Source organism: Phyllobates terribilis, unplaced genomic scaffold, assembly GCF_046119375.1.
Source record: "Phyllobates terribilis strain yellow unplaced genomic scaffold, ASM4611937v1 Scaffold_5__5_contigs__length_657084704, whole genome shotgun sequence".
Classification (NCBI taxonomy): domain Eukaryota; kingdom Metazoa; phylum Chordata; class Amphibia; order Anura; family Dendrobatidae; genus Phyllobates; species Phyllobates terribilis.
In genome coordinates, this window is record NW_027362765.1 from 517,365,559 (window position 1) to 517,391,298 (window position 25,740).

At 48.0% G+C, this 25,740-nt stretch overlaps 1 protein-coding gene across 4 annotated transcripts in view; it reads left to right on the forward strand.

The window, feature by feature from the left end:
* The window catches only part of LOC141273613 (WASH complex subunit 2-like), a 73,496-nt gene that overhangs the window by 33,374 nt on the left and 14,382 nt on the right, over nucleotides 1-25,740 (forward strand). For all 4 annotated transcript variants that reach the window (XM_073685685.1, XM_073685689.1, XM_073685688.1 and 1 more), the window contains 6 exons: nucleotides 1,713-1,867; nucleotides 17,008-17,098; nucleotides 18,066-18,206; nucleotides 22,105-22,278; nucleotides 22,579-22,710; nucleotides 24,165-24,269. In XM_073685685.1, the coding sequence (XP_073541786.1) occupies nucleotides 1,713-1,867; nucleotides 17,008-17,098; nucleotides 18,066-18,206; nucleotides 22,105-22,278; nucleotides 22,579-22,710; nucleotides 24,165-24,269 (798 nt within the window). The remainder of the gene's footprint in view (nucleotides 1-1,712; nucleotides 1,868-17,007; nucleotides 17,099-18,065; nucleotides 18,207-22,104; nucleotides 22,279-22,578; nucleotides 22,711-24,164; nucleotides 24,270-25,740) is intronic.

A 25,740-nucleotide genomic window follows, 5' to 3' on the forward strand; every position in this document is an offset into this window, starting at 1 on the left:
TATGTACCTTTTACAGTACAACCTTTAAAGAGGTTGTCCACTACTCAGACAACCCCTTTTCAATCCCTATGTTTCCAGCAGTAAAATAATAACACCTATTCTCGCTTCCAGTGCTGGCCACGTTCCAGGGGTGTTGGCACTGGCTCTCCCGGAGCTTGTGTCGCATTATGTCATGTGAGCCCTGCTGCCAATCAGTGCTGCCTTTATTTCCCCTCTTTCAGACAAAGCAGGGCATCCAGAGGAAGTGAGAGCTGTGTCTTCTCACTTCCTCCAGAAGTCAATTACGTCTATTGGAGAGGAGAGTGTTGGCGTGATATAACAAAGGCTCGTGAGCCCCGGGAGAGCCAGTGCCGACACCGCTGGAACAGCGCCAGCACTGGAGGGGAGTATAAGTGTTATTATTTTACTGGGGTGGAAACATAGGGATTCAGAAGGAGTTATATGCGTAGCTGACAAGCCCTATGCAGAGAAACTGTCACAAGGTCAAAAACAGCCAATTTTTGATTCCTACGTTGTTCCTCTGAGTAATGGGTGTTGTTTTCTTTTGGGGAGGGGGGAGTTAAATTTGCCATTCGTTTCCAGAGTTATGGGCCTTTTTTTGCTGCAAATTTTTATGGTTTTTCCAAGGGGCCATGGCTCACAGAGTAATAATGCAGAGCTGCCTAAATACACACGAGAAGAGAATCCTGTGAGCCACGCCCACTTGGTAAAGACCATACAAATTAGCACTAAATAAAAAGGGCCACATCTCTGGAAATGTGATACCTCAGAAAGCAGCAGCTGCGAGCCCCTGCTGCATCGTCTGTATACTCACTTATCATAAGTGACTTGCTCTGTGCCCCCCCCCCCCCCAGCCAGGAGCTGTGGTATGTGCTGAACAAGAACTGGAGCTGTGTAGTAGGACACAACCATTATGCAGTACTGAGCAGGGGCACATTTATAACAGTATCTCAGTACAGGAACATTTCTTTTAACACATCCAATTGTGGAACTTAATATTATTCCAAGTTCTAGTGATTAAAATGTTCTTTGTTCATGGCAAAACCCCTTAAGGTCCCGTGCACACGTTGCAGATTTGTCACAAAACCTGGAGGGTTTCTTGATGCCAGCAAAGTGAGTGAGAATCATGAAGTATCATTCACACGTTGCTTATTTTTTCCTTGCAGATTTAAATCCTCAGGATGTCAATTCTTTCAGCGTTTTTGCTGCAGATTTCACCCATACTAACGAGTGGGGAAGAATCTGCAACAAAAACGTGCCTGTTATACACTGTTTTTTCCTGCCGAGAGACGCAGAAATAGTGTAGAAATGTCTGCATCAAATACTTAACCTGTGCACACACCCTAACACATAACCACAGCTAAGGTTTTTGCTGCAAATTTGATTTCCATGCAAGTTTTTTAGTTCTGTTGAAAACCCAATTGATATGAGTGGTACTGTAAATTGTCACAGATTTACTGAAAATCTGCAAAAGTAATTTACCCCAAATGTCTTACAGAAAACTGTATTACATTTCACTGGTCAAGAAAAGAGACCATTCTTTGACAAGGCCTGGATGGTGGTCATGGGATTGAAGCTTAGCAAGAGGGTTATCGCATAACTAGACCTACAATGACCAGCACTCAAAAAATGGGCCATTTGGTTAGAAGACACAATAAAAGAGACAAGTAAAGTTTTCAGACTTTCATTCCACCATACTTTGTTTTCTACAGGATCCTGTCGCTCAGTCTGCCAGCATAAAACCAAGTGAGAAAAGCAAAAAGGATGCAGATGGTCCAATAAAGCCCAAGAAGGAAGAGAAGAGCGAGACTAAATCTAGTCTGTTTGATGACAATGATGATGATCTGTTTGCAATTACAAAAGAGAGGTATGCTTATTTTCTCCCCATGTGATCTGTCTTTTGAAAAAAAAGATCACCTGTCGCCAGGTCAATAGGATCCAATATTTGCTCATATGTTATTCCCGCTGCTCCCCTGAGTATTCCAGTCTTGTTTTTTATCTTAAATACTCAACACGGTTCCAGAGATATAGGCCATTTTGTTTAGTGCTTATTTGAATGGTCATTTTAAGTGGACATGGCTCACAGGATCCTCTGGGGCGTGTCTTTAGGCTGTAATGCATTTTTTTACCCTGTGAGCCACACCCCTTGTAAAAATCTTAAATAAAAAGGCTGAAATGTCTGAAACTATATAGCGGATTTAAAAAAAAAAAACGTATTCAGGGGAGCAGTGGGAATAAGATATGAATAAAACTGGACACTTTCAACCCAGTGACAGGTCTTAAAAAAAAATTAAAATGTATGTATGAAAGCGAAAAAAAAAGTGCGTGTATATTATATACAGTTGTGCTCAAAAGTTTACATACCCCAGAAGAATTTTTCCTTTCTTGGTCTTGTTTCAGAGAATATGAATGATAACAAAAAAAACTTTTTCTCCACTCATGGTTATTGGTTGGATGAAGCCATTTATTGTCAAACTACTGTGTTTTCGCTTTCTAAATCTTAATGACAACCAAAAACATCCAAATGACGCTGATCAAAAGTTCACATACCCTGGTGATTTTGATCTGATAACATGCACAGAATTTGACACAAATGGGTTTGAATGGCTACTAAAGGTAACATCCTCACCTGTGACCTGTTTGCTTCTAATCAGTGTGTGTGCATAAAAGCTGGGTGAGTTTCTGGGATCCAGACAGACTCTTTCATCTTTCATCCAGCCACTGACGTTTCTGGATTGCGAGTCATGGGGAAAGCAAAAGAATTGTCAACGGATCTACGGGAAAAGGTAGTTGAACTGTATAAAACAGGAAATGGAAACAAAAAATTATCCAAGGAATTCATAATGCCAGTCAGCAGCGTTCAAACTGTGATTAACAAATGGAAAATCAGGGGCTCTGTAAAAAACAAACCACGGTCAGGTAGACTAACAAAAATTTCATCCACAACTGCCAGGAAAATTGTTTGGGTTGCAAAGAAAAACCCACAAATAACATCAGCTGAAATTCAGGACTCTCTGAAAACTAGCGGAGTGGCTGTTTCAAGATGCACAATAAGGAGACACTTGGAAGAAAAATGGGCTGCATGGTCAAGTCGCCAGAAGAAAGCCATTACTGCGCAAATGCCATAAAGTATCTTGCATACAATACGCCAAACAGCACAGAGACAAGCCTCAAAACTTCTGGAACAAGGTCATTTGGAGTGATGAGACCAAAATTGAACTTTTTGGCCACAACCATAAACGTTACATTTGGAGAGAGGTCAACAAGGCCTATGATGAAAGGAACACCATTCCTACAGTAAAGAACGGAGGTGGATTGCTGATATTTGGGGATGTGTGAGCTACAAAGGCACAGGAAACTTGGTAAGAGTTGAAGGAAAGATGAATGCAGCACGTTATCAGTAAATACTAGAGGCAAATTTGCACTCATCAGCCCGGAAGCTGCGCATGGGACGTACTTGGAAATTCCAACATGACAATGATCCAAAACACAAGGCCAAGTCGACCTGTCATTGGCTACAGCAGAACAAAGTGAAGGTTCTGGAGTGGTCATCTCAGTCTCTTGACCTCAATATTTTTGAGCCACTCTGGGGAGATCTCAAGCTCGCAGTTCATGCTAGACAGCCCAGGAATTTACAGGAACTGGAGGCTTTTTGCCAAGAAGAATGGGCAGCTTTACCATCTGAAAAAATAACCTCATCCACAACTACCACAAAAGACTTCAAGCTGTCATTGATGTTAGGGGGGCAATACACGGTATTAAGAACTGGGGTATGTGAACTTTTGATCAGGGTTATTTGTGTCCTGTGTGGGATTGCTATGCTGTCCTATTGAACTGGTTCTTGCTGTGTTTTGATGGACTGCTTGGCTGTCCAATCCTGTGAGTGGCAAGTTGGGCTCTTGGTGCTTTGACAGCTCGGCTGTCCAATCTTTGACTGGGATTTGCAGGGCAGTCTCCAGGTGTTCAGTGTTCTGGAGATTGCCCAAGCTATTTAACTGAGCTGACTGCCCCTGTTCCCTGCCAGATGTAGTTTGTGCTTCCTGGTGAGTGTTTGCCTCATTCTGTTGTTCTGTGTTCTGATCTTCTGCTGCCTGACTCTTTGGACCGTGTTCTGACTACCTCCTTGTCTTGCCCTTTGGCTTTTTTTCTGCTCTCTCTTGATATTGACCCTGGACTGTGACCTGACTTGCGCATCTGTCTTTTCCCTTGGTATCTACGGGCTCTCTTGGTATTGACCTCGGAACGTCTGACTTTCTTTATCGCTTCATTGAGGGACACAGGACCATGGGTGTATGCTGTTGTCACTAGGAGGTTGACACTAGGCAAAAAAAGAAAAAAGCTCATCCTCCGCAGTATACACCCGCCTACAGGCACCAAGCTCACCAGTTTAAGCTTAGTGTCTGTAGGAGGTAGACCTGGATCCTACTGATCCATCCCTGTTGTGTTTCATTAATGTTTCTTCTTTATTTTTCAGATACAGCTCTTCAGGGTGAACAGGGAACACTGCGTCCCCTGTTATCCCCATTCTCAAGCGACCGAGAGAGCAGTGTGGCATTTCCCACATCGCCCACTCTTGGACCCGCTGGGCAGGACCTATCCCCTGTCACCTTTGGGTGTCTCAGGGTGATTCTTGGTGGCCAGTCCTTGCCCATTCCCCACCCCAGCCCCCTCCTCGGAGCGGCCTGGGAGGGAGACGGTGGTCACTATTGTGACCTTCCCCCAGATTCTGGGGTTGACACCGTCTCCTGCACTGTCCAGGACCGGTCAATGCGGGAAGGAGGAAGAGCCAGGATCCCCCCTATCCACAGAGGACCTCCTGTGTCCATCCTAAGAGGGAGAAGAGTCATAAGGGAAAGGTACAATCCCTCCCTGCTGCCTCCTCAGCCCCAGGTCCCTCACATCTCACGGCTATGGCACAGAGTTGCCTGCCAGCGGGCCCCGTAAATCACGGGATATTAATGGGGGCATCACATTTCCCCGCCAATGCTCACTTACAGCAGCGCTTGGCCACACCCCCTCTCCTCACAGAACATCAGGAAGCGAACCGGGGGTCTCGGACTGACAGCATAGTATGGCGTCCCCCTCAGCCCCCCCCCCCTTTCTCTGTCCCTTTTTGCGCAGCATTTCTGCCCACGCTTCCTCTGTCGGGGGCGGCTCGGGGTGGGCGTTACTCTTTCCGGCGGGTATACGCCCCTCCCGGAAACCGGCCAATCAGGACCGAGGAGCAATATGAAGCTTCCGTCACGCCCACTTTTATCCCGGGGGCCTATCAGCGGCCGAGTTCTTAAGCCCGCCCCCATCCCTTCTGCCTATTGGAGCCTTGGCTCCTCTATCTTGCTCAGGGCAGCACGCTCTGCTCCGGCTCCGCCCCTCTACGCTGCTCTCAGAATGATGCTGCAGGAGCCAGACCATCTTGACTGCCTCATCACCGCAGCCCTGCTCCTGTCTCCGCGGCTTCGGACTTTCCGACGGGGAATACGGGACCGTGCTCAGTCCAGACCGGGTATGCCCTACTCTGGCACCTCCACACACCACAGGCTCCCTCCTCTGCAGTGTTCCTGGTTAGGCACATATGCCCAAACCCAGGGAGCTTTCTGTCCGTCCCACTCACACAGTCACATACTACGCCTGTGCTCTTTGCAGTACTAACTGGCCCGCGTGTCTGACAACGGCTTTCTGCTCGACCTGCAAGCCTCCCACCATGCTGGCACCCCAAGACCCCCCTGCCGCCCAGAACGAGGTAACTCGCCCCTCCTCCGGAGTGGGCTGTTGCTATGTCCCAGTCTGTCTCTGACCTCACCAAGGTATCTCAATCTCTGGTGCAGGTCCTAGAACTCTTGCCCATGCTATCCACGGCCACCAGTGCTCCGAATGTTCCAACGGACGATTCGCAGGTACCCCTGCCCCCTCCTTCTAAGGGCAGACCGAGGGCACGTTCTCAGAAACGGACTCGCACAAGCTCATCCTCCAGACTCCAAATTGCTCCCTGCATCTCACACCTCTTCCCCAGAGGTCGCTCCGGGATCAGACACTGCATCAGATTCTGACTCTGGATCCAACACGGACCAATATTCTAGAGTCCAGGACATGGTTGACAGCTTTATATCGGCCGTGAATCAGACTCTGCATGTTAAAGAGGACGAGAGCCCTTCTCAGGACTACTCCGTTTCCTTCAAGAGAATCAAGCGCCCGGCACGCACCTTTTCTAACCATTCAGAATTTGATGGTGTCTTTCAGAAACAATGGGAGCATCCAGAGAAGCGCTTCACTGGAAAGAAACAGTTAGACATGCTATACCCCTTTAACCACGACCTCCTCAGCAGATGGACGGAGTCCCCTTCTGTGGATTCTCTCGTCTCTCGGCTAAGACGGAACTGTCCCTTCCAGACAGTTCTTCCCTCAAGGACACTACGGATAGACAGGTTGAGGCCTTGGCTAAGTCAGCCTTCGAGGTTGCTGGCACCTCCTTTTGTCCTTCCTTCGCCTCAACTTGGGTATCAAAAGCAGTCTCCGCATGGGCCAAACAGCTTAGGCAGGGCATCCTCACCGGGGCTTCCCCAGACGATCTGGCTGACCTAGCGGATCAGATCGCCCACGCAGGGAAATATCTCCTCACGGTGTCCCTTGACGCCGCTACCTGTTCAGCCGCGTCTCCAGCAATATCATCGCTATACGTAGGATTCTTTGGCTGAAGGCTTGGAACTCCGACCCGGCCTCCAAGAAATCACTAACAAATCTCCCTTTTCAGGGCTCCAGACTGTTTGGGTCTAAATTAGACCAGATCATCTCTGGTGCCACTGGGGGCAAGAGCACTTCCCTTCCTCAGCCGAGACCTAATCGCCCCTTACTCTGTCGCCTCATTGGGGGACACAGGACCGTGGGTGTTATGCTGCTGTCCACTAGGAGGTGACACTATGCTTATCTGAAAAAGATTAAGCGTGTCTCCTCCTCTGCAGTATACACCCCCGGACGGCATCAGCCTACTCCAGTTTTTGCTTAGTGTCGCAAGGAGGCACACCTCAGACCTTCACTCGTCCCTCGCTTCAGCACGGGATTACAGATGAAGAAAAGAGGGTCTCTTAAGAGACCCCCGGCATGGCTCCTTCCTCTGCCCCCTACTACGGGGTGCACAGTTGAAGTTGAGATGGCGTAGCCACCATGCTGCTCCTTCTCCGGCCGCTCGGGTCAGGCTCGAAGTTGAGAACCTCCCTCCTTCCCCAATTCCCTCGGTCTTGGTCCGAAGTTGAGGCGAGGACAAAGCCCCCTGACAGGTGACAGTGGCACCCTCCCTAATCCCCCCTGGGGGTATTAGGTTGAGACACCATCAGGTAGGGCCTGGACGGCAGCATCTGCAGCTCTCACCAGCCAGCACACTGCAGCCGAGGACCAGCAGCAATACAGGAGCCCCAGTCTGTCTGTGGGACCCTGTAGGAGCCGGGGGGAGTGCAGGCAGCCATGGCACGCACAGGCCTTCACAGGCCCTGCACCTGCGGCAGCTTTTCATCTTAAGGGCCTAAGGGGGACTCTTTTCAGAGACCCCCTTCCACTTATGTCCCCACTGCCATTCTGCCTTTCAATCCGGGGTGGTTCAGTTTTAATCCGACAACCCCCCCCCCCGGACTACCGCGCTGGCCTGGAGCCCTTTTGGGCATAGAAAATAAATTTACACCGCGGCTTCGGCCTAGCCGAAGCCGCCGCCCATTTTCCGCCCCCCGGATGACGATTTTTACTCACTGCGGTGTCACACAGGGGGCGGATCTAGGCTGCAGGGCGCGCATCTCCATAGCAACTGCCGCCCTTGCAGCGTTCCGCCCCCCTTCTCCTTCATCTCTGCAAGTAGGAGAAGAGCCACGGCGGCCATCATAAGCTGCATGACGCATACAGGCCAGCCAGGTCTCCGGGGAGGCACAGGACCAGGCTCTTTCAGCGCTGTTTACAGGGGCACATTGGTGGGGTAAGTTCACAGTCTGAGTTACCTCAGCTGTGAATTTTATTACTCTGTATCCTCCTCTGCACAGTTAGCCCCTTTGCATAGCCACTCCAGGTGCACTATGCCAGGCTCAAAGTCTAAGAAAACCAAGCAGGACTGCTTTTACGCTTTCTGTACAGCCTGCAGTCATGCTCTTCCCAGCGGCAGCACATATCCGCATTGCAAGGATTGTACTCAGACTACTGTGCCAGAGTCCCAAGTAGCCCCTACCAACCCTTCAGTGTCTAATCCTACGCCGGAATGGGTCACTCAAATGTCATCTACACAGTCCCCTACCAGGGACAGACATGATATTTCTCCGCACCAATCTCCATCCAGAGAAATCCCTCATTCTGGGTCACCTAGGACACACCTTAGTGATACACAGGAGTCAGAAGGCATCTGCGATTCTGACTCAGACAAGGAAACGGATGGATCCCTAACTCCAATCCCACCTAGCAATGCAGCGCTAGTTGAGGACATAATCTCGTCCATACATCGGGTGCTGGATATCTCTGATCCGATGCCGGACGCACCACAAAATAAGATTTCTTTTGAAGGAGCTCTGAAACCACCTAAGGTTTTCTTGGATCATCCAGAATTTAAATCTATCCTCACAAAACAATTCTCACAGCCTCACAAGAAGCTTAACAATCGCAAGTGTCTGGAGGCCCGTTACCCCTTTCCAAAGGAAACCACCAAAGAATGGGCAGACCCCCCGGCAGTGGACCCCTCAGTCTCCAGACTGGCAGCACAGACACTTCTTTCACTGCCAGATAGCTCAACCCTTAGGGATGCAGCAGACAGGCAGGTAGAAAGTATGGCTCGCTCAATTTGCGAAACCACAGGGGCCTCCCTAGCCCCCGCGATCGCTTCAGTCTGGGCAGCCAAGGCCATACTGGCTTGGGCAAAAAATCTACAAACTGGCCTCCAAGCTTCTGCCCCTGAACTGTCCGACCAAGCAGTTCAGATAGCAGTTGTGGCAGATTACATGCTTCATGCAGCTCTGGATTCTGCAAGAAGTGCAGCTGGCGCAATATCACACGCCATCACAATTCGGCGTATCCTTTGGCTGCGTGAATGGAAAACGGACGCAGCCTCAAAGAAGTCCCTCACGCACCTTCCATACCTCAGCGGTCGACTTTTCGGTGAAAGCTTGGACACGATGATATCCAACGCCACAGGGGGTAAGAGTACCTCTCTTCCCCAACTGAAACCCAAGCGCAATTATAACAAGCGTAACCAAGCTCGATTCCGATCCTTTCGGAACTCTTCCGGCTGGTCCGTTTCACGGTCACCACAAAATAACAGCCGCTTCAACCGCAGGGAAGACTTGAGGCCGACACAAAGGTCGGACAAATCCTGGCAGTCAAAAGCAGGCCACTCAAAATCAAAAGGAGGAAAATCTAAGAATTTCTCCTCATCATGACTCATGGACTCAGGAAGACACTCCACCTGTAGGAGGCCGACTTTTACTCTTTCATCAAGTCTGGCTACCTATTACAGAAGACAAGTGGGTCAGGGAACTAGTATCTTCAGGATACAAAATAGAGTTCACCTCCAACCCACCAAACAGACTCCTTATATCTGTTCCCCCAAAATCGCCAGTAAAAGCTCGCGCCTTCCACCAAGCGGTCTCATCGCTTCTTCAAGCACAAGTCATAATACCTGTTCCCGCAGCCGAGCGCTTCCACGGCTTCTACTCCAATCTTTTCGTAGTCCCCAAGAAAGGAGGAGGGGTACGCCCCATACTAGACCTAAAACAACTCAACAAATATGTACGAGTACGTCACTTCCGTATGGAGTCCCTCCGGTCAATCATTGCATCCATGGAAAAAGAATATCTCGCCTCCATAGACATACAAGATGCATACCTGCATATACCGATTGCACCTGCCCATCAGAGATTTCTCAGGTTCGCAATCGACCAGGACCACTACCAGTTCGTGGCTCTCCCGTTCGGACTCGCCACGGCTCCCAGAGTGTTTACCAAAGTCATGGCAGCCACCATGCACGTTCTACACTCCAGAGGCATAGTAGTCTTTCCATACCTGGACGATCTTCTCGTCAAGGCTTCTACCTTCAAGGACTGCGAGCTCAGTGTCTCAATCACAATCGACACCCTGAGTCGCCTGGGTTGGTTAGTCAACCTACAAAAGTCATCACCAACCCCAAACCAGTCTCTGACATTCCTGGGAATGCTATTCAATACCTCCAAGGGCCTAGTGCTTCTCCCCAAAGACAAGGCACTGCCTGTCCGTCTAGGAGTTCGCACCCTTCTCAGCAAACCCCCTCGATCTCTCCGGTTTGCAATGAGAGTCCTTGGCAGGATGGTGGCGGCAATAGAAGCGGTTCCATTTGCCCAGCTTCACCTCAGACCTCTCCAACTAGACATTCTCAAGTCATGGGACAGGAACCCTTCTTCTCTCGACAGGAAGTTCCAGCTGACGTCGTCAACCAGGAAGTCCCTTCACTGGTGGCTCAACCGGACCTCTCTAACAAAAGGGAAATCTTTTCTCCCAGGTCAATGGAAGGTCCTGACCACCGACGCAAGCCTGACAGGCTTGGGTGCAGTACACCTACACCACAGAGCACAGGGCAAGTGGTCCCCAGCGGAAGCAACCTTGCCCATCAACATCCTGGAGATTCGTGCCATCCTCCTGGCGTTGAGAGCCTTCCATCACTTACTGGCAGCCTCTCACATCAGAGTACAATCGGACAATGCCACAGCCGTGGCATATGTCAATCACCAAGGGGGAACCCGCAGTGCCAGAGCGATGCGAGAGGTGACCCGCATCCTTCACTGGGCGGAGAAAACGAGCTCCGTTATCTCTGCGGTCCACATTCCGGGTGTAGACTACTGGGAAGCAGACTTTCTCAGCCGACAAGGAATAGACTCGGGAGAGTGGGCTCTCCATCCCGAAATCTTCCAACAGATCTGCCATCGTTGGGGCACTCCGGATGTGGACCTAATGGCGTCTCACCTCAATGCCAAAGTCTCCAACTTCATGGCCAGAACACGCGACCCGAGAGCTCTTGCGGCGGACGACCTGGTTCAGGACTGGACCCAGTTCCAGCTCCTGTACATTTTTCCACCTCTCCCCCTGATTTCCAGAGTGGTGAGAAAGATCAAACAGGAAGGAGTTCCAACCATCCTAATCGCACCGGACTGGCCCAGGCGTACATGGTACGCCGACATAGTACGACTCACAGCAGACGTTCCCTGGCGTCTTCCCGACCGCCCGGATCTTCTGTCACAAGGCCCGTTCTACCACCAGAACTTAGAGGCCCTCAATTTGACGGCGTGGCCATTGAGACCTGGGTTCTAACCCAGGCAGGTTTTCCGCCAGACGTCATTAAAACCCATGATCAGAGCACGAAAACCAACCTCTGCCAAGATTTACTACCGTACCTGGAAAACTTTCTTTACCTGGTGCGAATCTCGTAACCAGACCCCACTCCCTTATTCCCTCCCCAGGGTACTCGGTTTTCTCCAATCGGGTCTGGAAGCCAGACTATCCCTGGCCTCCCTTAAGAGTCAGGTGTCAGCTCTTTTAGTGCTTTTTCAAAAATGCATTGCTCATAAACCGCAAGTAAGAACATTTCTCCAGGTGGTTTCCCGATTGGTTCCCCCCTACAGACGACCTCTAGAAGCGTGGGACCTCAACCTGGTGCTGACGGCATTACAGGAAACACCCTTTGAACCCCTTAGGGAAGTCCCACTCCGTCTTCTATCCCAGAAAGTGGTTTTCCTCGTGGCAATCACTTCGCTACGCAGGGTGTCTGAACTCACGGCACTCTCCTGCAGACAGCCTTTCCTAATTTTTTTCCAGAACAAGGTAGTCCTTCGTACGGTTCCATCCTTCCTTCCGAAGGTTGTATCCAGCTTTCATCTCAATGAAGAAATTTCACTACCATCCCTCTGTCTGGTTCCGGTTCATAGAGTGGAAAAGGCTTTGCATACGCTTGACCTTGTCAGGGCACTGCGTATCTATGTGTCTAGGACTACGCCCTTCCGGAAGTCTGATTCTCTTTTCCTTCTTCTGGAAGGCGTCCGCAAGGGTCTACCAGCTTCCAAAGCTACCCTTGCCAGGTGGATCAAATCCACCATACAAGAGGCCTACCGCCTCAAAAATTCGCCTATTCCAGCAGGTATTACGGCACATTCTACACGTGCTCTAGGGGCCTCCTGGGCCCATCGGCACCAGGCTTCGGCACAAAAAGTGTGTAAGGCAGCCACCTGGACTAGCCTACACACGTTTACAAAACACTACAACGTTCATACCCAGTCCTCAGCAGATGCGAGCCTCGGCAGACGTGTTCTGCAGGCGGCGGTGCCCCAATTGTAGGGACCCGTCTACACAATATTCGTCCATTGCTTCCCACCCAGGGACTGCTTTGGGACGTTCCAAGGTCGTGTGTCCCCCAATGAGGCGACAGAGTAAAGGAGATTTTTGTGTACTCACCGTAAAATCTCTTTCTCTTAGCCTCTAATTGGGGGACACAGCACCCACCCTTTGCCCGTTCCGGGCTGTTAAGTTGAGTTCTCATATTGGTTTTCCTTTGAGTTCTTACATAGTTGCCTTCTTATAGGCATGGTTATGTTATCTATGTTACGTTCCTCCTACTGCTTTTGCACAAAACTGGAGTAGGCTGATGCCGTCCGGGGGTGTATACTACAGAGGAGGAGCCACGCTTAATCTTTTTCAGATAAGCATAGTGTCGCCTCCTAGTGGACAGCAGCATAACACCCAAGGTCCTGTGTCCCCCAATTAGAGGCTAAGAGAAAGAGATTTTACGGTGAGTACACAAAAATCTCCTTTTCCTAGGAAACGTTCCCTTCAGTTCCGGTCCTTTCGTCGGTTCGCTCAACCAGGACCCTCCTCTCAACAGGACCGTACCCCAGCACAGCAGGACAAACGTAAGCCTACCTTTAGGCTCCCTCCCAACTGGCGCGCAAAGAGTCGCTCTTCCAAGCCCTCTGGATCCCGATCACGATCCAACAGATTTTCCTCAGCATGACGGGTCACTCCCACCTGGGATTTCTCCCAGGGTGGGCGGCCGTCTACTTCTGTTCCGAGACCCTTGGGTATCGGCAATAGAGGATGCCTGGGTCAAGGCGATAGTGACCTCAGGCTACAAGATAGAGTTCAACGCCATACCAGGAACACTATTTCTCAGGTCCCACCACCCGCATCCATCTCTACTTCCCGGTTTCCTTCAGGCCATTGCCTCCCTTCTGCGCTCAGGAGTTATAGTTCCAGTCCCCCTTCAAGAAAGGTGTTCGGGTTTCTACTCAAATCTTTTCGTCGTTCCAAAAAAGGACGGCTCACTACGTCCGATTCTAGACCTCAAACAACTAAACCGACAGGTACGCGTACGGCACTTCAGAATGGAGTCCCTCAGGTCGGTAATCGCCTCGATGGAGGCCGGGGAATATCTATGTTCAGTGGACATTCAGGATGCGTATCTTCATATCCCAATCTGCGCACCACATCAGAAGTTCCTTCGATTTGCCTTCCAGAACGCACATTACCAGTTCACTTCTCTCCCCTTCGGGCTTGCCTCCGCCCCGAGGGTTTTCACAAAGGTAATGGCGACGGTCATGGCCATTCTACGAGCCAGGGGGATTGTAATTATCCCCTACCTCGACGACCTAATGATCAAGGGTCCCACGTTCAGGGACTGCCTCCACAGTCTCCAGATCACCCTGAACACGCTTTCTCGGTTAGGCTGGCTGATCAACACAGGCAAATCCTCCCTGGTCCCATCTCAGTGCTTAACCTTTCTAGGGATGCAGTTCGACACGACCCATGCCCGGGTCCTTCTCCCGAGGGAGAAGATAAACTCTCTCCATCGGGGGTTTCACCTTCTCTCCGACACAAGTCCACGCCGTCTTCGCCTGTGCATGAGTGTCTTGGGAAAAATGGTGGCAGCTATGGAAGCAGTCCCGTTTGCCCAGTTCCATACCCGGCCTCTTCAACTGGCCCTTCTCTCGGCATGGGACAAGAACCCGTCGTCTCTAGATCAACGCATCAGGTTACCTCTTCATGTGAGAAGGTCATTAATATGGTGGACTCGTCCTTCTTCCTTCAGACCCGGGAGGTCATTCCTACCGCTTCGCTAGCAGGTGGTCACGACCGATGCCAGCCTCATCGGTTGGGGGGCAGTCTTCCTCCACCACCCAGCGCAGGGCCGTTGGAGTCTCCACGAAGCCTCCCTACAGATCAATATATTGGAGATAAGGGCAATTTACCTGGCGTTGCGTCACTGGCAGGACATTCTTGCAGGGTTCCCAGTCCGCGTACAATCGGACAACGCCACGGCGGTGGCGTACATAAACCGTCAGGGAGGAACGCGCAGCAAGTCCGTCTTGAAAGAGGTGACAAGAGTGCTAGTTTGGACCGAGAACACTGTTCCGGCAATCTCAGCAGTCCACATTCCAGGGGTCGACAATTGGGCGGCCGACTTCCTCAGTCGGCAGGGCCTTGCCTCAGGAGAATGGTCTCTCCATCCCGAGGTGTTCCATCAGATATGCTCACGATGGGGCACGCCGGACGTCGACCTCATGGCGTCTCGGTTAAACCACAAGGTTCCATCCTTTGTAGCCCGGTCCCGCGATCCCCTTGCGATCGCTCAAGACGCGCTAGTCATCTCATGGTCTCCGTTCCAGCTGCCCTATCTTTTTCCCCCTCTACCATTGATCCCTCGGGTCGTCAAAAAGATCAAGACAGAGGGAGTACCGGTAATTCTAATAACCCCGGATTGACCCAGACGCGTCTGCTACGCAGATCTAGTAAACCTGCTCGTCGACTCCCCCTGGAGACTACCGGACCGTCCGGACCTCCTCTCCCAGGGACCTATTCTTCATCAGAGTTCTCGTTCTCTGAATTTAATGGCATGGCCGTTGAGGCCGCAGTGTTGAGGAAGGCGGGTTTTGCGGACAACGTCATCCAGACCCTAATTAGTGCCAGGAAACCCGCAACCTCGCGCATATACCACAGAACCTGGAGAGCCTTTTTTCGTCACTGTGAGAAGGATCAGCTAGCTCCCATGTCCTTTTCGCTACCGGTCGTTTTGGCCTTCCTTCAGTCTGGCCTTGAGGCGGGACTCTCTCTCTGAGCACTCTCAAAGGCCAAGTTTCGGCCTTTTCCATTCTATTCCAACGTAACTTGGCTTTCCGTCCTCAGGTCAAGACGTTTCTGCAAGGGGTGGCTCACCTGGCGCCGCCTTATCGCCCCCCGGTGGATCCATGGGACCTTAATATGGTCCTGAACGTCCTTCAACAGCCCCCTTTTGAACCCATTCAGGACATCTCAGCCTCTCTTCTCTCCTGGAAGGTGGCTTTTCTGGTGGCTGTTACCTCTATTAGGAGGGTTGCAGAGCTCGCAGTCCTCTCTTGTCGGTCGCCTTTTCTGGTCTTCCATCAAGACAAGGTAGTGCTCAGGCCAGTGCCTTCCTTTTTGGCAAAATTAGTCTCTTCTTTTTCCACATCAATGAGGACATTGTTTTGCCTTCCTTCTGCCCGGCCCCAGTGCACCCACGGGAGAAATCCCTGCACAAACTGGATCTGGTCAGAGCTCTACGTGTGTACCTCTCTAGAACGGCTTCCCTTCGGCGTTCGGACGCCCTGTTTGTCATTCCTGAGGGGCGTCGCAAGGGTCTCACTGCTTCTAAGTCAACCATCGCCCGTTGGATACATTCGACCATTTTGGAGGCATATCGTGTCTCGGACAAATCTCCCCCTCCGGGGGTAAGGGCTCACTCCACCCGGGCGGTGGGGGCCTCTTGGGCTGTTCTCCATCAGGCTTCAGCTTCTCAGATCTGTAAGGCCGCAACATGGTCTTCACTCCACACCTTTTCAAGGTTTTACAAGGTCCACACTTATTCATCGGCTGATGCCAGTCTTGGACGGAAGGTTCTGCAGGCAGCGGTTGCCTGCAGTCAGACCTAGTCTGTGGCTACCTTTTTTTGTTCTCCCACCCTAGGGACTGCTTTTGGACGTCCCATGGTCCTGTGTCCCCCAATGAAGCGATAAAGAAAGAGGGATTTTTGGTACTCACCGTAAAATCTCTTTCTTGGAGTCTTCATTGGGGGACACAGCACCCTCCCTGATTTTGGACATAGGTACAGTGGGCCCTGTTGGGAATCTAATTTAGTTTTCACGGTTGTGCCACGTTGGGCATTGCATAGGTAATTGTTTTAAGTTCCTCCTACTGCTTTAGCCACTAACTGGTGAGCTTGGTGCCTGTAGGCGGGTGTATACTGCGGAGGAGGAGCTTTTTTCTTTTTTTGCCTACTGTCAACCTCCTAGCGACAACAGCATACACCCATGGTCCTGTGTCCCCCAATGAAGGCTCCAAGAAAGAGATTTTACTGTGAGTACCAAAAATCCCTCTATCCGCCTCACGGTCGCTCCGTGAGTTAGTGACTAGCGTCACAATTTGGATGTTTTTGGTTGTCATTAAGATTTAAAAAGAGAAAACACAGTAGTTTGACAATAAATGGCTTCACACAACCAATAACCAAGAGTGGAGAAAAATTATAGCTTCAGGAAAAAAAACTATTTTTTTTGCCCATAATAGCTTTCCTTGTTTCCAAATTGAATTGGGCTGAAACATTCCTGGAGGTTTTAGGACTCCTACATACATTTCCATATGTGGGTTAAAACTCAATATGTAGTAATATCCTTAAAAACTGATATAATCACAAAAGATCGGCTCAAAAAAACAAACTCATGCATCACTCCATTGCCTCAAAGGGACAGACACCAAACAAACCCTTGTGAAGGGATCCTTGTCCCTTACCACCAGTACTGTCTAATCGCTGTAGTCTCCAATACCAACGTGTTTTCTCTAATTCTTAAACATTTCATCAGGGGGCCAATAAAAGGAATAGTCAGAGGTATTGATAACCAGCGCCAACCGTATCGCCATTCCTTGCCCCCAGCAGTACACCTGCCCCATGTCGATGTGTTGATATATGTTAAAGCTAGGAGAGGAGTAAGTACCGGACCTGATGGCGTTATTTCTTTATAGTCAGAAGAAAAGTCACCGTGTTTCCCTGCTGTTCGAAGATGATGTCGGCAGTGAAGAGCCTTTGATTTCATCTGGCATGACCAAATCTTCGGTAAGTCGTAAAATGTGATAAAACATACTGCCACTTTGCGCTCAGGATTTGCTGTAATCGCTCAGATGCTGTGCTGCGTTCATCTGTGCTCCCTATTGATAAGTATGATGCATACTGCAAAGAAAATGAATGTAGGTGCATCAGTTATTTAGTGTGTGTCCGCCTCCGCAAATAACTTCTATTCCCAATTCTTGCCTGTTCAGCTTGGATTTTTTTATGGGGGCTGAGACTAAGGGTATGTGCACACGATCCGGACAGGCAGCCCTTTGGACGCAGAATACTTTATGCTGCGTTATATGAACACAGGTGAATCCGCGTGTGTTCATTGAACCCTACAGATTCACTGCATTCAATACATTACAGTGATCTAATTTCTCTTGAGGAGAAGAGTGACTTCACAAGAGAAATTGACATGCTGCGGGTCTGAAAGATGTGCTGCATGCCTGGTTCTGAGGGTGATCCGCAGGTGCGCAGAGACGCATAGTGGACATTTCTACAAATCCCATCCACTATACTGTAACATCTGGCCGCTGTGGGTTTGATGCTGCATAAGCACACAGCGTCAAACCCGCAGCGGCTCCTGATCGTGTGCACATACCCTAACAGGTCTAAGAGCCAGCAATCACACATTGTAGTCCACACAACTTTTAACTGATTCCCCCTCTGTATGGAGACTGTCCGTTATGGTATCTAGCGCCATACTTGTCTGCACAGAATTCGACAGCATTTTGTCGAATGCACAATGGTCAGGCTGCAGGACCCTGTCGAAGAGATGATGCTGTAGTCCCCATGGCTAAAGACTGGACTATGTTTCTAAAGGAATATCCAAAAATTTCAGATCTGAAAATGCTATTTAATAACCGTATTCCAGGATTTATTTTCAGTAAATGATGCTAGCCACAGTGTTCAGCAAATTTTAAAAGTTTTTTGGGATTTTTTTAATCACAAGGATTTTCTTTTATCATAGGATAAGCCAAAGAGTTCTGTTCCTGTAAAAGAAGAAAATGAGAAGACATCCATAGCCGATCATTCAGATACGAAACCCGAACCTAAAGTAAAGGTCCAAGTTGTGGAGGAGCAGTTGCCTCCACTGACACAAAATAATAAGGTAAGCAACAAATGTATGGAAATCGATATTCTTTAAAATCTGTAATAACCAAGTGAAAGTAGGTGAAATGATTGTTCGCAGAGTCAGTCATACCGTTGCCCAAGGGCTGCAATCTGGCAAAACGTGTTTGCATCACATTGTTCGCTAGGAACACTAGCAACACTAGACGTTTGTCAACTGCTTATTTCTTCCTCCTTATTGTAAATTCGGTAAACATCAAATGAAATGTATTTTAACTACTTCTGGACCATCCATAAATGATAAACATCTCGGCGGTCCGCATTCTGCTCTGCAGTGATGTTCTAAAAAAGTTGCAGGAGTGGAGAGCCAGCTATCAGACACAGCCAGACTCCCCATAGAGAAGGCAGAGATTGTTTATTACTGTCTCTGCCTTCCCTATCGCTGTAAGCACAGAGCTGAACAAGCACTGTGTCCACAGTATATAGGAAGTGCTAACGGTTCTTCCTCTTTGGACCCGGCTTTCATGTGATCGAAGGAGCTAGGAGACCCAGTCAGCTCTGCTTTGCAGCTAGGAGGCTAAATTTGCACTGTCAAGATGCATTTACTCTGAAAGTTAATGTTGCAGTGTACACAGCCTGCTGACCACCTGTTAAATGAGCAAAACACTTGTTCATTGTGTGACATGATTTTTTGGTTTTCACAAAAGATAATCGTTCTCATCAGTTCGTCATCCTTGGGTACAAAATACTCGGGCTGTCGAGAACAGTGACAGACTATGCACACTAAACGATCTACTATAGATCGTTCACTGCACGTTATTTACTGCAAGTCTGTAAAGCAACCACTGATCATTAAATATTTACAGATCGGCGGTCATTTAAAGCAAACCTGTCATCAGGATTGTGCTAAGTAAACTACAGGCAGTTTTAGGTTGGCGATGGTTACACTGATTAAAAGGATACCTCGGTTGATGAAATCCGTCCTGTGGTTGTTGTTTAATTTGTATTTGCAGTTTTCAGTTAAAGGGAATCTGTCACTCCCTGGCACTTTTCTGACCTCTAATATGGGTATACAGGTGATAGAAAGGTGAATCTATACTTGCCTGTATGCCTCATATTAGAGGTCTTGTTGGTGTGAAATTGCTTTTTAATCCTTCTGGCTTACGATGGGTCCGGTGGGACGGGAAGAAATCCCACCTACTATTTTAATTAAAATATTTACTCCCTCCCCTGCACATCACATTGCCCTGTGACGTGCAGTCTTTATGGCCAGATCCCGCGCCTGCGCACTTCACCTGTTTCCGCAAGGCTCATTTCTTCCTCCGGTGTATGAGCAGGTATCTTGTGCGCAGACGCCGGCGAGTCACTCTGACTTCCCGGCGCCTGCGCATACCTTTAATGATGTGCTCGGACCTCAGGGCAGGCCTGTGGGCGGGTCTTTTTTTGGTGCTCTGTTCTCATATTCATCCTTATGGGCTTAAAGGGAACCTGTCATGTCATTTCTATCATGTAAACTGTCCCCAGGTCATAATTAGTGATTCAATGTGCATCACTAACATGCTTTTTTCATGAAAATCGGCCCTATAATAATATGTGAAAGCCGCTATATATATAGTATTTTTCGGACTATAAGACGCACTTTTTTCCTCCAAAATTTTGGAGGAAAATGGGGGGTGCGTCTTATAGTCCGAATGTTTGGGGGGGGGGGTGGGGAGCGGTAGCGGTGGAGGAGCGGGGCACAGGAGGCAGCAGCCGCCCGCTTCAGCCTACACTGTCCCCGCTGCTAAAGAAAATGAATATTCACTGCTCCCCACGCCCATGTGTGTGGGGAGCACTGAATATTCATGCTCCTTAATAGCAGCACACAGTGTAGCCACGCTGCGGCTCCTGCTGCTGCCGGAATTGCCTGTGCCCGCTGTTAAAGGGCATGAATATTCAACCTCTCTCCACGCTCCATGGGCGTGGGGAGGGGGTGAATATTCATGCCCTTTAATGAGCGGGCACACGCGATAGCCAGCAGGAGCTGCAGCGCGGCTCCGCTGTGTGCCGGCTACGAAGGAGAGTGAAGTCACTGCTCCCCGCGCACATAGTCCCGGCGTGAGGAGCAGTGACTTCCGGCAGCTGATCTCTCCTTGTGAGCCGCGCATGGCAGTGACGTCATGCGCGGCTCACATGGAGAGATCAGTGCAGGCAGACAGGACGCAGCGCTGGAGGAGAGAAGAGAGATGAGTAGGAGTGTTTATTTTTTTTTATGTGCAGCATGATGGGGATTAGGGGGACCATGCATACTAGGATAGGGATTAGGGGTGCCATGCATACCAGGATAGGGATTAGGGGTGCCATGCATACTAGGATAGGGATTAGGGGTGCCATGCATACCAGGATGTGGATTAGGGGTGCCATGCATACCAGGATAGGGATGAGGGGTGCCATGCATACCAGGATAGGGATGAGGGGTGCCATGCATACCAGGATGGAGGGGTTTCATGCATACCAGAATGGAGGGATGCCAGGCATACCAGGATGGGGATGGGGAACACGTATAAAAGAAAGGGGGGGGCATATATACCAGGATGGGGGATATTGTCAGAATTGGGGGACATTACCCCTATACCAGTGTCATCAGAAGACCCCCTCCACCTTAAAAGTGCATCATGACCACATTTTATGCTTAAATTATTTTTTTTTATTTTCCTCCTCTAAAACCTTGGTGCGTCTTATAGTCCGAAAAATACGGTAGTTATATCTTACTTGCTTGTTCAGTCTTAGGGGTGTTCATTACTGTATTCAGTCATGGTGGTTGCCGCCCACTCAATTTGAATACTGTCCAAGTGTTTGCGGCGATGTCACCTGAATCCTCGAATTCAAATTCCCCACTTGCGCACTGTGTATTCTGTGCCATGCGTGCGCCGTGTGTATTTTTCAGCCATGCTTTCGCATTGTCCATTAGCTCCCCGCACGTGCACCGTGACGTGCGGCTCCCCGCGCATGCACAGTGAAACGGTGAACTAAACCCGGTCAGGTTCAGTGGCCTGTTATTTAAGGCCAGAATGATGAATGTAAGAGCAGAGCACCAAATAAAGCCCCGCTCACAGGCCACCCTGGAGCACAAGCTTATCATTATCTCCAAATTGCAAATACAGATTAACCAACAACCACAGGACAGATTTCATCAACCCAGGTATCATTTTAATCAGTGTAACAGTGCCAACCTGACAGGTTTTCTTTAATGCTGCTGTACTGGTGAATGGACCCTAACTAAGACTAATACACCAGTCACAGGTGAAATCAGATTTAAAAAAGTATTTAAATGTTGAAATGCGATCCCAACCCTATATGTCTTTTTTGACCTTACACTGGGGAACATTATATGAAATAACTGAAAAATAAATCAAAGCAAAAATAAAAAAAAAGCAGGAAATAAAAGGAAAAAAACATTGCCAATCCAAATCACTATTGCTAGCTCCACCTCTGTTGAAAATAAATGTGTCTGATGTAGAAAAATAATTGCTAGAGAAAGGGAAACAAATTATAAAATGGTCCTTTGGGGCAATAAATAAAAATACGAAAGCTACGTACTTCCGTATGGACAAAAAAATATATCCTGTATCCCTACAGCAATTTCCACATGTACATCGCTCACATGGAACTTAATAAACAACCTTTAGGAAGCTGCTTTTCCCTCCCGAGTGACCTTTAAAATGTTTTAATAATTTATTAATGGCAAATGAAACTTTATGACTTTGTAATCACAAGATTTATAACTCAAGAAAAAAAACTTGTACAATTAGCACAACATTTTTTTTTCTTTACCTGTTCAGGTTAAACAAAATAGGGATAAAAGGTGACCTGCAGACGTCATAAAGTGTATGTTTTAATTTACTGCTTAATTTAAACTTTTTTTGCTTTTATGTTTATATTTTTTTCATTCCTATCAGGTAAAACCAGTTTCTCTTGAGGAATCAGATAGCGAGGATCTGTTTGCATCACCGCCACCTGCCAAGCCAGCAAGTAAGGTGAAAAGTAAGAATGTACTCAGTCTCTTTGGAGATGAAGAGGACGATATGGAAGATCAGTTTGCAACTAATATTATCCCGCCGGGATCTCCAAAGGTAAGGATGGGTGTAATGTTATCGCATGAGTAGGGTTCCTCGATCTCTGGCAAAAATGCTATGGGGTCACAATGCTATATCTCCTGTATCTTACACTGAAGGTGCACTAATACTGGATAGGGCTTAAATGCAAGGACAATATACCAACTCCACAGATATGTCTGGTTTGGAGCATCCTATATATTAGCATTGTATAAGTCACAGAAAAGTAATAATAGATGTATGGTAATACTGTGTGTAAGGTGGATTATACAAAACCTCTCCTGAATGGAAACCAACATTTTTCTTTACTTTTTTTAGGATTCTGTTGAAAAAAACACACAGGGAAAAAGCACTGGGGTATTCCAAGATGAGGAACTTCTCTTCAGTCAAGAGCTACAGAAGGATAATGACCCGGACGTAGATCTATTCGCCAGCACCACTAAAAAATCAGTAAGTTGTTTTAGTGACTACTAGTGTCATACAGAGGTGGCCATGGTTAAAAGAACGCTGATAACCCTGCAATGGGATATTTCTGCACACAAAAGTGTAAACTGATACCTAAGTTGAGATCAGTCAACGGCTTTTGCAATGTTAATTGATCTTAATCCACATTAACTTTTCTCTGATACTTATTTGGCTATGTGCCCACGATGCAGAAATGCTCAGGATTTTTTCCTGAGCGTTTGTGCATCTCCCTGGCAGAAAAAAACACATGCGGATTGTACATGCGGATTGTACATGCGGATTGTACCTGCGTTTTCCTGCCAGGGACATGCGGAAATGGAGTGGTTACCCACTGACATTTCCGCATGTGGATTGACAAGCGCTTTCCAAGCGATTAGCATCACTTGGAAAGTTCTTGTGACAGCTAGGTCACACTATATAAATCCATGCAAACAGCATGGATTTATATAGTGTGACCCGATAGAGTGGTAAAAATAAAAAAATAAATATATACTTACCGTCCTATGGCCCCCGGTGTCCCGCTCACTCCGTTCTCCCTTGCCGGCCACAGTGAATTGAAAGACCTGCCAACGTCAGCGTCGTGTGACCCGTCACATGACTCTGACATCAGCACAGGTCCTTCATTCACTGCAAAGTGCCGGGAAGCAAGCAGGAGCGCAGCGCGGGCCGACAGAAGGTAAGTATACATTTATTTTTTATTTTATTCTTTTTTTTACAGATTTTTTGTGGTACCTGGGTGCGGAGGAGAGTCTCCTCTCATCTACACCCGGGTACCATCCGCACATTGTAACGCATGGAATGCGCATCTACATATACAGTGATGCGTAATCCATGCGGTCTAATGCAAGTCAATGGCGGCGAAGACGCAGCACTTCCGCAAAATAATTGGTAATGCTGCGTTTTTTTCCGCAATGATAATCCGCAGCGGAAATTTCCGTAGCATGTGCACAGCACATGCAGATTATCATTGGGGAACATGGCAGGCCTTCTACCATGCGTTTTTAATGCATTTCCGCAGCTGCAAAAACGCTGTGGAAATGCATTAAAAACGCATCGTGGGCACACAGCCTTTCAGTTATCAGAATGGCGCGTTATTTGTATAGTTACATTCGCATACATCTTTATCATGTACAGAAGATATTTTCTCATTACCACATCTGGACACAATCAAATAAAAAGTGCTGTGTCGGCCAGATTTGCTGATTTTTTTTTTATTTATTTATTTTTTTGGCAAGACTGTACGACTGTCTGCGTATGTGGTGTCCTGACTCTCCCCAATGGTAAATGTTGGGGGCAGGAAGGGTTCGGCTTCTTGTATTTCAGTTTGCCTCATGGCTGATTTCTTCCCCGCAGGAGACAAGCCGGTAGCTGCTTGTCCTGTTTTTTTTATTTTTCAGTTCAGTTTTGTTACTTTTTTCAATTAAACTGTTCTGTTTCAGTCCGAAAAACTCGAAAGTACCAAACTGTCAACTGGAGCTGTATTATTTTGTGATGATGACAATGACGACCTCTTCAGTTCACCTAAACCAAAACCTAAACCCCCCGTAAGTATTTCTAATTATATAAATATTAAATGTGTATATGTCTCTTACTATACAATCTTCAGCATTGAAATTGGAACACCAAGAAGCCGAAGTTGTGGAATTATATGAAATCACAAGATAGATATGTTAATGATATGGAAATCATGAAAAAATGGAAACAACATTTTCAAAACCTCTCAATTTGTTCAGTATTGAGTATGAGTACCAAGTTCAGAAATCCACACACTTACACGTCCTGGCTGCTATCACTGCAGTTCTTAGTGGTTGTCTGAGGAATGTTCTGAATGCACTTGAACAAATCATCAAGATCCGCTGCTGGCTGCTTCCTGTGCAATTACCAATCAATGATGTCCCAGATGTTGCCAATGGGAGACAAGTCTGGAGACCCTGCAGGCCATGGTAAATACATTTAGGCCACGCAGGCTGCTCACAGTAGCACAAGCAACATGCAACCTGGGTTTGTCATGTTGAAAAACGGCACTTGGGACACGTTGCAGAAATGGCCGTACCACTGGTTGTACAAACCAAATCAATGTAATACCAAGCTTTTAGGGTACCTGGAATGAAGACTAGAGGAGTTCAGCTTCTGTATATTCTACCACCCCACACCGTAATCCTGGGAGAAAGACCATTGTGACGTTCCCTCGTAAAGGCTTCTTCACGAGGTACGGCCATTTTCCTCAAGTGTCTAAGCTGTTTTTCAACACGACAACGCCGGGCTGTGTGTTTATCATGCTATTGTGAGCAACCTGTTTGGCCTAAACGTGCTACCATGGCCTGCAGAGTCTCCGGACTTCTGTCCCATCGAGCACATCTGGGACCTCATTGGTCGGCGATTGCAAAGGGAGCTGCCAGCAGCGGATCTTGATCATTTGTGTGCCCAAGTGCTCTCACTGTAGTAGAAAATTCCTCAAATAACCATTGATGGCAGCCAGCGTGTGTAAGTGCGGAGATTTCTGCACATGACGCTCATACTCCATACTGAATAACGTTTTGTCTCCAGTTTTTCATTATTTGCAGATCACTAACATGTCTATCCAGAGTGTGATTTCCATAATTCCACAACTTGTGTTGTAATTTCAATGTTAAGGGGGGTGTATATTGTAGGGGGAACTATATGTATTTCTGGGATTACAGGCTACTCTAGATTTCTATAATCTTGATAATATAAAGATATTGGATTCATGGTGATAACTAATATCTTCTGTGCAATATTAGAAACACTGTACAATTTATTAATGCACAAGACTTGGAAAACATATCCTGTATCGTGCTTACCATCTTAATGATAGGATACAATGGCAGGTAGCATTACTGACATGTTAACTTTTTATACCCAAAAAGCATTACTGATAGATCCTCCCCATTCCTTACAATAGAGCGAACATGCACATACGACCACGTGTATTAATGAGCGTATCAAGGTGTGATATCTGTGAGCCCAGCTGGTCATATATACCATTTATATGAT